The 12,070-nt window shown below is 55.4% G+C and overlaps 1 protein-coding gene across 2 annotated transcripts in view; it reads right to left on the minus strand.

Moving 5' to 3' along the window:
• Positions 1 to 2,520: 2,520 nt before the first annotated feature.
• The window catches only part of Arfgap3 (ARF GTPase activating protein 3), a 36,270-nt gene continuing 26,720 nt past the window's right edge, over positions 2,521 to 12,070 (minus strand). For both annotated transcript variants that reach the window (XM_090328852.1, XM_090328851.1), the window contains exons 12-16: positions 9,197 to 9,307; positions 8,763 to 8,883; positions 8,001 to 8,094; positions 4,617 to 4,738; positions 2,521 to 3,485 (exon numbers count right to left, since the gene is read on the minus strand). In XM_090328852.1, the coding sequence (XP_090184978.1) occupies positions 3,468 to 3,485; positions 4,617 to 4,738; positions 8,001 to 8,094; positions 8,763 to 8,883; positions 9,197 to 9,307 (466 nt within the window). In that variant the 3' untranslated portion in view covers positions 2,521 to 3,467. The remainder of the gene's footprint in view (positions 3,486 to 4,616; positions 4,739 to 8,000; positions 8,095 to 8,762; positions 8,884 to 9,196; positions 9,308 to 12,070) is intronic.

The following is a 12,070-nucleotide window of genomic DNA, read 5'->3' on the forward strand; positions in this document are numbered from 1 at the left end:
TGCCAGCCAGATTTACTGCCTGCTCTAGCTCTACGTAGATCTGGCTGTCTGACACAGGGGGAAAAGTCCCCTGTGCCTCAGTTTCCCTGCCATAGAGGCAGAGCGGGATGTTCTGTCACCATCCCCTAAGGAGACAGGATGTCTGTCAACCCCCCCCATTGTTGTGGGCCCTGGGATTTGGGGGAGGAGGGGCGTGCACACAGGGAGCGGCATCAGAAGCTCCTCTCCCTGGACATGGTGCCACATGGCCCTGGGCCCAGGGCGGTGGCTCTGGGGCGGTGGTGGAGGGTGGCCTTTCATGCCACAGCAGAACCTGGCGGACAGGACCAGCTCTCACCTGGCCAGGTTACCTGCAACCCGAGCCAGCAGCTTTTATGGTACTGCGTGTCATGGAGGTTGGGGGGGTGGGATGGGGTGAAGAGAAGGGAGGTAAAGAACCAGGGTGGGCTCGGTGTGGAAAGCGTCTGGAATAGGCACTGAGGGGTCCTTGATGCGGGCACGTGATCACCGCCGCCGCCCCTCCCTCCCTGCCTCAGTGGCTTCTCCTGTCACCTCCTGGGGGCAAAGAGAAGGGACTGCAGCATGGAGTGAGACTTTGTTGTGACGGGGTGAGGGGTGCATGGGGGGTCAGCGGTGCCCAGGCAGAGTAAAGGGCAGTGAGAGGACTTCCTGGCCCCTGGTGGTGGCGGCCTGTGCAGGAGGCCTAGAGAGGCTTGGTGGGCAGAGGTGCTCTGCCAGCAGCTCCCGACTGTGGCTGTCTAAGCTGGGTATGCAGACTGTGGGGTCCCCGGGGCCCTGGCATCTGTGGGCCAGCACACAGGGAGCCCTTCCCTCTCTTCCCACAGTTTTTTTTTTTTTACCTTGCCAGCCACTGCCCCCAGGGTGGCAAATGCTACACCCCAACCCAAACCCTCCATGGGGAGAGCAGGCCCAGGGCCCGCCAGTCCTCCCAGCGCGGCTCTTGGCTGGGAAACGGCCTGGCCTGGCCTGACTCTGCTCTCTCCAGCAGAACAAAGGCTCTGATAAAAAAATCTTTTCAAAGCACCACTGCCCTGCCCTGCCCTGCCCTGCCTTACCCTGCCCTGCAAGCATTTCCTCTAACCCTTCCTCCCACCTGCTGGGTTTGGAACCTAGGGCTTCAAGCAGACCAGTTAAGCACTCTACCACTGAGCCTGGGGCTTGAACTCTGGGCCTGGATGCTGCCCTGAGCTCTTCAGCTCAAGGCTACCACTCTACCCTCGAGCCAAGCCCCACTTCCTGTTTTCTGGAGGTTAACTAGAGATAAGAGTGTCAGGTCCTTTTGTGCCTGGGCTGGCTGTGAACTGTGATCTTCAGATCTCAGCCTCCAGATTGTAGGTGTGAGCTACCTGACTGGCCAGACTCGTTTTTTTAATTAATAGATCTTGGGCTGGAAATACGGCTTAGCAGTAGAGTGCTTGCCTAGCATTCATGAAGCCCTTGGTTCCATTCCTCACTACCACATAAACAGAAAACGCCAGAAGTGGTGCTGTGGCTCAAATGGTATAGCACTAGCCTAGAGCAAAAGAAGCGCAGGGACAGTGCTCTGGCCTTGAGTTCACGCTCTAGTTCAAGGACTAAATAATAATAATAATAAATCCTAAATGTGTTTTGTCAATTATTAATACCCATCTTAAAATATGAAACACATCAGATAATTACAAAATGAAAGAGATGAAGGCCCAAGAATAAGTAGGCCTAGAAAAATGGATTCTTTCTCACTCGTGAGGTCTGTGGCCGCCACAGTGGCTGGATGGGCCAGCGCAGCCCAGCTCAGTGTGGCCTGACACAGCCCAGTAAGGCATGCAGCTGGTGAGGCCACAGCCCGCAAGGCTGTGTGGGGCGAGGCTGGTACCACATGCCCTGGGGTGGAGGAGGTAACAATTCAGACAGGGGCCCTCTTTCCCTCCGTGGACGGGCATGGCTTGTGGAAAGTACTCTGTTCCACACCATTTCCAACCATTTCCATGGTGACCACGTTAGGTCCCGAGGTGCAGGAGAGCTGTGTGGAGCAGAGCACCCATCTTCAGGCGGCTGACCCTGGAGGAAAGGTGGTGAGCCTGCAGCTGGCACGGAGCAATGGATGAGAGGTGAGGCGGCAACCGCTGTCTTCAAGGCTCGTGGATAAAGCCAGAGACTGGCAGCCGAGGGAGGCCTTGTCAGGAATGAACCCCAACACATGCAAACTTGGGAACTCCAGCTTCCCAGGGTCCTGAGGGTTGTGTTCATACCCAGGGTCTCACCCCTTTGCCCAGGCTGGCCTCAGGGCCTGGCTCCTCCTGTCCTAGCCTCCAGGGAGCTGCGGCTCCAGCTGTGTCCACTGAGCCCAGGCCCCGCCCCCCAACACACACACTGTTTGAACCCCAGCAGCAGCCCTCCCTCCCAGAGGACACCTGTGCTGTCAACATGGGCCTCAGATGCCTGTAACATAGCAGCTTCAGATGTCTCCGAGTCACACCACGGCCTGACTTACAGAACAAAGGCTTCAGAAAAGACCCCAGGCACCCGCATCTGCTGTGGCTGTTTATTGTACTGACAAGTCTACAAATTTTAGCTTGTAAGAAAGATTCACAAAATAGTCATTTGAAATCATTTTTCGGTTCATCAAACTTCAAATATAGTTTACTGTGCCGAGAGATATATCCTAATGCTGTCTAAAACACAGCCAGATTGTTTTCTTTGCTGATTTACACGCATGCTGCAACTTTCTGAACACCAAGATCAATAGAAGTATGAACCACTCCCCAGGTACGTGGGCAGGCGGAAGCTGCCTTCTGTCCACCCAGTACGCGATCACCCACAGCCCCGCGGGTGGGGGGAGAGCCCATTGATTCCACCTTGGTAAGAGAGCAAATCCCTGGGCAGTGGGAGTGCTGGCTTGGTAAACGTGCTGAGCTACAAAGTGGTCTGAGGCCGGCAGAACTTCCAAGTCATTTACAAACGGGCCAGAGTGAAGCACTACTGGAAATAGCTCAGCAGTGGGGACAGAAATAGCGCAGCCTGCTGGGCTGGGCAGCGTTCTGTGTATCCCAGAACCTGGACAGCGCTGGCCTGGAGGGGGGGTGCACTGCCCACGGCTAGCCTGGCCCCAGATCACTTGAGGCCCATATCCATGGGGAGACATCCCGGGTGCTGGGAGAAGAAGGGGAGCTGGACTCTCCAGCCAGCCCCCCACTACTGGAACAGAAGACTCTAGGAAAATAAGGCAGAGATGGGCACAGACATGCCAGCGTGAAATTGGGCAAGGGATGAACACGGACAGATGGACGGACAAGAACATGTCTACATCCTAAAAAGGGGTTTCTCCAAGGAAGCAGTGGAAGTCAGAGGGGCATGTACCACGAGGAAAAGCAGCAAGCCTGGGCTCTGGAGCGCCTGCCGGGGCTCAGCAGGCCGTGAGAAGCTAACGGTGAAGGCGTTTCTCCAGGGTGGACGGTGCGGATCTGGGATCAGGAGCCATAGCGGTCCTGCAGAGAGAAGCAGAGCCGGTCACCCCCCCACCCCCACCCCCCACAGGGCCCAAGGGTTCAAGGCATGGCTGCACGGTGTCCAGGAGGGCATGGGTTCTGACCAGGTATGGGCTGTAAGGAGAGCTGGGGCGGGAGGATGAGGCCTCATGCCCAGGCCTTGGGAGGGAGCAGTGAGATGAGAGGTAACGTAGGAATGTGAAGCCTCTGAGCCTCCATGTCCCCTCTGGGGACATGAGAAGGAACAATCTATACACGGAGTGGGCATCTGTGACTAGGGGGCAGGGACTATGGCTAGGATAATGCCATGGCCTCTGAAGAAAGCCTGAAGGCCAGGCCTCCTGAGGCATGGGAGGGAATGGCCCTAGCCTGGGGTGGGAGAGGCCTCTCCTCTCCCTTCCCCTCGCCATGCAGACTGCACTGTAGCACCATCTGCCTGGGGGCTATGGAAGCCACCAGAGGCCCTGTGGGTTCAGACCACTCCCTAGAGCCATGCGTCAAACATTAATATATAGACTCCTAAAATAACCCCCCCCCCTTTGAGGGTAGAAAAAAAAAAGAAGGTTCTAGAAACTGCCTTCACATGCTCTAACAGGGCCTCATTTGTTAAATATAAGTGGGTTGCATCTACTTTATTGAAAAGATTGACATACATTCTGCATGCCCAGATGAGCAGTCATTCAGTGATAGGTGGCACTGGGGTTTGAACTCAGGGCCTCGGGCTTGTTAGGCAGGTGTTTGACTACTTATGGTAAGTCCTCACCATTCATCAGTGGTAGAGCTCTAGCCTTGAGCAAAGTCCAAGGATGGTGCTCAGGCTCTGAGTTCAAGCCCAGGACTGACAATAAATAGCTAGCTAGCTGATGCGCTTCTCTTCCAATCTGTGTGTCTGGGGGAACTATGTAATAATTATAATTCTGGTACTGATTCTCCTAAACACTTAAAGCCTATGCCAGGTATGGTGGCACATACTTGCAATCTCCAGACCCTGGTGACCTGGACCACAGGCTGGTGCAGCCCCCAGCACTCAGGGCTGTGGCAGAAGGGTCTCAAGTTCCACTAGGTTTCATGGGAAGGCACGTGTGTGTCACCAGGGTCCTGTGTCACTGTGCAGCCAACACCGCGACTGACCTGAATGGATGTCATGACTCCGTTAGCGAACACAGACAGCTTCCCTGCGACGGACCGCACGCCCTGCTTGAACTGGGCCATGTCGGGGGCGCTGGGCAGCACGCTGGAGAGGCTGTAGTTTCCTGGGCACAAAAGAGAGCATTGCTCACCCCTTCCTGGGGCCACAGGCCTGGGCCAGGCGCGGGATGGCAGCTACCCCACCAGAGAGGGCACAGTGCGAGGGCAGCGGGGCTGGCAGGGAAGGCACTCCCCATCCGGCACTGGTGCTTGTCCGGGCTAGTCTCAGAGTGCAGAGCTGCTTCATTCATTCATTGGTTAACTACTGCCCGAGGGCTTCCTCAGCGGATCTGGTCATGTGCCAAGAGCACAAGGAAAGGGGAGGAACAGGGCTGAGAGTGGTCAGAGGTGACAGAGGCGCACACACTCGGGTCTGAGCAGGTGCAGTGAGGGTGTCTTGGATAGGAGGCCTGAAGGTACGTGAGTGGGTGGGACTCGGCCCGTGGTTTAAAGAACTTGAAAGATGCTGGGTGCCCATGGCTCGTGCCTGTAATCCTAGCTACCCTGGCAGCTGAGGTCTGAGGATTGCAGTTCAAAGTCAGCCTGGGGAAGAAAGTCAAGGAGACTCTTATTTCCAGTTCACCAGCACAATTCCAGAAGTGAGTCAGGTGCTCACACCTGTAATCTTAACGGGTCGTTAATCACTCATGAACTGCCAGAACGAGAAGCACAGCTGGGGCTTCAAGTGGTAGAGTGCTAGCCTTGCCCACAGGAGCTCAGGGACAGCGCCCAGACTCTGAGCTCCACACACGTGCGTGCAGACCTACCTACCTACCTACCTACCTACAACCTACCTACCTACCTACATACCTACATACATGCCAGAAATGGAGCGGAAGCTCAAATGGCAGAATGTTAGCCTTGTGCAGCAGAGCGCAGGGACAGTGCCTAGGTCTGAGTTGAAGCCCCTGGGCAGGGACAAAACCAAAACCAAAAAAAGCCCTTGAAAGATGCTCTGGAAGGAGGGAGGAGGGGGGGAGAGAGGGAAGGGGAGGGGAGGAGTGAAGAGGGGAGGGGCAGCTACACTGGAGGAGGAGGTTGTGCTGAGTCCAGAAGCCTGGCTGCTGCGTGTGTTGGGGGAGGGGTACTGGGCAGAGCATAGAGATCTGTGGGGGAGGGGGTGCAGTCAACTCCTTGGCTCTTCAGAAAATGGATCACTAATGGGATATCAGGGGGCCAATTTCCCTGAAATGGAGAGAAACCAAGAGAAAAAGAGCTTCCAAGATGATGAGAACATTAAACTTAATGGAGGAACCCCCAGTGGCTCCTCCTCTGAGACAGTGCAGCCTGCCAGGGCGCAGCGCTGACTTCTGTGAGCTAGCACACAAGCAGGTGACAATGTACATGCCACCCCCATGAGGCAGAGTGCCATGCAGGTCCAAGGTGGCCACACACTGAGTCTGCAAACCACCTGAGAGCCCCAAGGTGCCAGGCCAGTTGACGGCACGAAACTCGGGGACCCCATGGCAGTCCTGGCACCCCAAGCAGCATACACAGACTGAAAGCCCAGGATCCACTTTCCTGGAGGAAACAGGCTGATGGGCGAGGGGTTTTTTTGGTTCCCCCAGCTCTCACAGGCTGGCTCTGTTCTGCTACTGGCACCCCAATGTCCTTGTCCTATCCCAGACCATGGCCCACTCCACAGAGTAGCCACAGGCCCCGCTGCTGGTGGTGGCTTTCTTTTCTTTTTTCCTTCCTTCCTTCCTTCCTTCCTTCCTTCCTTCCTTCCTTCCTTCCTTTCTTTCTCTCTCTTCTTTCTTTCGTTGTGGGTCATGGGGCTTGAACTTGGCCTGGGCGTTGTCCCTGAGCTCTTCAGCTCAAGGCTACTGCCCTACCCTTGATGGTGGCATTATTTATTATCCAATCCTTTAAGTGCCTCTAGTGGGAGCCCTGAGAATGACCCGGGTGCCTGGTGAGCCCATAGTTCACACGGGATGGGGCCATGGCAGGGACCGGGAGCACTGGTGAAGGAGGAGCACAAGCCTAGGACATGGGTTCAAAAACAAGGTGCTAGGCCCGTCCCCTTAAGTGAAGAGTAAATATTTAATGAGCCTGGGTTGGGCATGCTCACCTTTAGGGCACTAACTGCAAATGTTTTTGAAAAGAGGCTCAGCAAGATGGAGGAGGACCTCTTTCTACTGCCTGGCCACTCGGCTAGGTCTTAGGGTGACTGTGCCCAGGGGACACCCCATAAAGACTTTCAAGACTCCAGAGACCAGGGTTTATGGTAGTGACTGCTGTGTCAGGGAGGAGACACACGGGCGGCTGTGGTTCTGCCACCACGAGAATGAGGCTCTCCCAGGCCCTCCCACGGGGTTTTTAATGAACAAATATATCTTCCAGGAACTGGTTAGAAAAGCACACACGGCCAATGCAAGTCTCTGGAGGGACCTGCCTCGCTGCGTCAGGCGAGGTGGCTGGATGCGGGCATGGGGGCGGTGGGGGTGGTGCTGGAGTGCTGGAGCCCTGGAGGCAGCTGGGCGCCTGTGCCAGGGCTGAGTCCCAGAGGAAGCTGTCATGGCAGAGGTCCAGGAGTTTAGCAATGAAGCCAGCACAGAAACTGACCATGAGCAATGAGCCCCCAGCACCAAAGGCCAGAGAGGCAGCAGACATCCAGAGCCGAGCCCATCCACCCCTCCTCACTGCTGCCCCCTGCTGGACACTCCCATGCACACCACAGCCAGCAAACGGGCAGTGCCCAGCTATGTCAGGGCTGTGTGGTGCCTGCCATGCCCAACACCCTCAGGAAAGGCCTCAGACACTCTGGCCAGCTCAGCTGTTGTCACTGAAAGGCCCCGTGGACACCCATGGTGTCACTCCATGCAGAAAGACCAGGGTGCAGAAAATAAGGGTGCAGATGAAAATAAGTGTGCACCATGCTTGGTGCCAGGCTTCCCTTCTGAAGGGACCTCAGAGAATACTCACAGGTCAGTCCCAGGCTGCCCCACCCAGCCAGTCCCAGACCTGGATGACCAGAACCATGTCCACCTGCACGTCTCTCTCTGGCATTCTCCCCCAGCAAGTGGAGCCAGGCCTCGGAGGCCCCTGCTGTGTGGGTAACCCAGTGTCTCTCCAGCCCTCAGGCCTATGCCACCCACTTGCTTGACAGCCCCCGGCTCCACAGCCATAGAATGCCACTAAACACTCATCCAGATACCTGCACAGGACGGCAGCCACCAGGGCATGCCCCCCCCCCCAATCCTTCCCCACTCGTGACCACAGCTATGGGAGACAAGAACGTGATATGACAGTTGCTGGACCAGCTCAGGCCAGCATACATGGACATGCTGTGAGCCACTATGGATGGCCAGCATGACATCGGCTCACCTGCCGCCTGCTTCCTCTGCTCGTCCTCAAACAGATCAGCTGAGCTTATGGAGGAGCTGGCCGACAGCCTCTCCAGCCGGGCCCTGGTCTCGTACTAGGAAGACAGGGGAGGAGACCATTAGGACCCAGCTGCGGTGTGGTGGCATGGGCAGACCTTTCCCCTCTCTCTCAGCACCCAGCGGGCCTGCCAGGCGGGGTTCTGTGCGGGTGTGGCGGGCAGGGTGAGGACAGCATGGCACTCATGAGCTGCCAGGAGAAGACACTTCCATGCCCAGGGCCCTGCTTTGGAATGCCACCATGAGCTTATTTATTTCCCTGGTGCTGGGGAAGAAACCCAGGGCCTCATGTATCTACTCTGGAGCTGCCCTCCGGCCCCACCAGGGATGCGAGGCCTGGGGAACAGCCAAGGCCTACTCTGAAAACAGTGAGAGTCCCTAGAGAAAGGCTCTTCAAGGTCCTGGGGACCCCTGGCCGAGGCCCATCAACCTTTCTGTCCTCAAGTTTCACAGCTTCAAAAACGCCACTGCCATGAGTGCATAAGCATTTCTCAGACAGGCAGCAAATGTCGCCAGAGTCTTCATCTAACTATAGAAAGATGCGCCACCTGAATTTACTTAGATGCTGCTAATAGCTGTCCAGCCTTGAGAGGAAGGAGGAGGGAAGGGGACCCGGGGGCCCTCCGCTCCCCTCCACACCCCCTCTGGCGGCACCCTGTGGGCTCCTTCCTGCTCCTGGGACCCCACAGGACTCTCTGGCCCTTACATCAGCCTGGGCTTGTCTTCCAAAGTACATGTCTGAGGAGATGGCCTTGACATTGCCGAACTTCTTCTGGGCCTCGTCTGTGTGGAGGGCAGGCTCGACGTCTGGCTTCCGGCGAGCGGGTCTGCATGAGGAAGTCCACAGTGGGTTTAGCCAGCTTGTGGCCATTCAAACTTTACCACTTCGAGCAGCGCTAGGGATAGAACTCAGGGCCTCACCCCTTCAAATGGGAGCAAAGTCCTGGTATAAGGCACCCCAACTTGGGGGCTCAGAGCCCCCAAGAAAGAGGACTCTTTGTGATTCTTGAGGGGTGCACTGTCAACATGGCTCCCAGAGGTGCAGCAGAGTGTGTGGCTGAGCCGTATGAAGTGAGCCAGCACCCCAGCCCAGAGCCCAGCTGCTCCCCCCCCCCCCGCCCGCCCTGCCAGCAGCCATACTTGTCTGCAGAGTCTGTGCTTTTCACTGCCACTTCAGAGTCTCGGCTGCTCTCTCTCTTCCAGTAGGAGTCTGTCCTGTCGTCCCAGCTCGAAAAGGGCTCATCAAAGTACCTGCAGGGGCAGGAGGGCCCAGTGGCTCAGAAGGCCTCACGGCGGCCCATTTCCAGGTGCAGAGACAGCACATCACTGCCTCTGGAAGTCAGGGGCAGCCACGTGAAAATATGTGGCCAAGGAACAGGAGCAAACCAACCAGGACCCAGTTACTTCCAAGGTATTCATTCTCTCTCTCTTTCTTTCATGTATGTATGTATGTATGTATGTATGTATGTATGTATGTATGTATGTATTTATTTATTTATTTTGTGTGCTAGTCCTGGGGCTTGAACTCAGGGTCTGGGCACTCTTTTCTTTTTTGGTAGTCGGATTTGAACTCTGGGCCTGGACACTGTCCATCCCTTTGAGCCACAGTGCCACTTCTGCTTTTCTAGTGGTTAATTGGAGATAAGTGTCTCGGGACTTTAGTGATCTCAGCCTCCTGAGTAGCTAGGATTACAGGCGTGAGCCACCGCACTTGGCTAAACTCTCTTAAGTTGGCCTTTATCTTAAAGTTGGCCTTCTACCACTTGAGCCAAACCTACTTTTTGCTGGTTAATTGGCAGCAAGAGTTTTTGAGCTTTTCTGCATTTCCTTCCTTTGCTGGCTTTGAACTGTGATCCTCAGATCTCAGCTTCCTGAGTGGCTAGGATTACAGGCGTGAGTCACTGGTGCCCGGCTCGCAGAGGCCTTTTTTTGGGGGGGGGAGGCGGGTCATGGGGCTTGAACTCACCCTGGGTGCTATCCCTGAGCTCTTCAGTTCAAGGCTACCACCCCACTTCCAGTTTTCTAGCGGTTAATTGGAGGTTAAGAGTCTCAGGTTCTTTTGTGCCCAGGCTGGCTTTGAACCTTGATCCTCAGATCTCAGCCTCCTGAGTAGCTAGGATTACAGGTGTGAGCCACTATGCCCGGCTTGGCAGAGGGCTTTCTAACCACTGCCCTCTCCAAGAGTGGGGAGAAGGTTGTTATCCACATGCTGTAGCCCTGAAAGCCAGGATGCCACACAGGGTGCCTGGGGCAGACATTTGTCCCCTATGGTGCTGACTTTCTCTGTTGTGTGCAGCCCTTGAGGGAGGGTATGTGTGTCTCGTGACTGGCCTGCATACAGTGTAGCTGTCAGAGTCCCTACAGGTCACAGGCCATACTCTCAAGAGGAGCTAGGGGCCATATGCACGTTCTCCTTGAGTGCAGACTCGATCAAGGACGAGCTCTACGCTCCTTACCTCTCCTACAGGCTGCTGGCCAGCACTGGCCATGGGAGGCCCTACCCCTGGATTCTTCCCAGCTCTGAGGTCTGGTCCTTAGAATTCTGTGGGATTTAGCATCCCAGAATCCAGAGTTCTTATCCAGATGGATTGGAGCAGCACCGGCTAACTTTCTAACCAGAAGCTCAGGGAGAAAGAAAGCCATGTGCATGGGGCTTTTCTTTCTGCTGCCCCGCCAGGACTCACCCGTAGGGCAGGACACACCTATGGCAGGGCAACAGCCCTATGAGGACACACAGCCACCCAGTCAGGCCTGCGCTACCTTAAGGATATGTGGGACCTAGGCTTCTCCTTCTCCAGCTGTCACTGCCATAATGTTTAGGTTTCTAGATCCCAGACCCCAATGCCTTTTCTCCCACGCAGCCCAGCGGTGTGCTCACTCCACCAGGAAAACACCTCTTGCAATTCCACATGGGTGCAGAGCCCCGCCTGCCAGTATACCATGGCTGCCCCGGCTCAGGAGACCTGCACAGTCCAGGCAGGCCTGGGAAGTCAGCGTGCCAGGGAATTGTTTATACCCTGCAACAATGGAGGAGGCACAGTGGAAAACCAGACCGGTGGATGGGCTCCACCTGATTTCAAAGAGAAATAGCACTCCTCTATAATTCATGTCTGCAAGTTCTAATGGCTGATGAATAATTTGGAAGTAATAAGAGCGGTCTCTCTCTGTGGCACTAATTGCCTGGCTTTCAGAGTCTGTTTAGGTCCTTTCAAAGGACCTGACTGTGCCTGATCTGTGGACAACCGTTGCCACTCAAGGAGAATGAGAGGTGTTTTGTCCATAGTCACCAAGCACAGGACAACCTGGTCCACATCAACACAGCATTTGTTCCCAGGTTGCTAACAGTAAACAGCTGTCTCTATGGCAACAAGGCCTTTAGGGCTACCATGGGACAGCTTGAGAAGAATTCCTGCTGGCCTAAAGGGCCATATAAGGCCCAGAAGGAGCCCCAGGAGGGAGTAACCAGCCTGGCTCACATCTTCCCTGTGAGCCACTCATGGGGAGGTGGCCAGCCTGAAGCCCTCAGTGACTAAGACAAATGACCAGAGCCTCTGACCCTGGGGGCGGGGGAACTCTCCCTCCACTGCCCCTGCAGGCATCAGGTGGAGCTAGCAGCTCAGGGAGCAGAGGATGTTCCCCTCACCCAGGGCTCCTCTCCCCTCCTCCCTCATTTGGCAGCCATCTCCTGAAATGACTCAACATGCGGTTTCCAAATCAAATGACAGCTGAATTGTATCTGCTAGACAATGTACTGAAATTCTTTTAAAGTGTATGGTTGGAAATAAGCCCTAGTAACTGAAGCCCGTGCCTCGCACAGGGTATCAAAGGCAGGCAGGCGCCCAGGGGGCTCCCCGGGGGGCCTCTCAACTGCAAAGGGTTTGTCTTTCTCTTTCTTTCTTCCTTCCTTCCTTTCTTTTTTGTAGAATATCAGGACTTAAAAGAATTGGAGATATGTTTAGGGCAAATGCCAATGATAATATTCCTTGCATAGTTCCTTACATACAAATGTTGCTA

This window comes from Megascapheus bottae, chromosome 2 (genome assembly GCF_031878675.1).
Source record: "Megascapheus bottae isolate mThoBot1 chromosome 2, mThoBot2.hap1, whole genome shotgun sequence".
In the NCBI taxonomy this organism is placed as follows: Eukaryota; Metazoa; Chordata; class Mammalia; order Rodentia; family Geomyidae; genus Megascapheus; species Megascapheus bottae.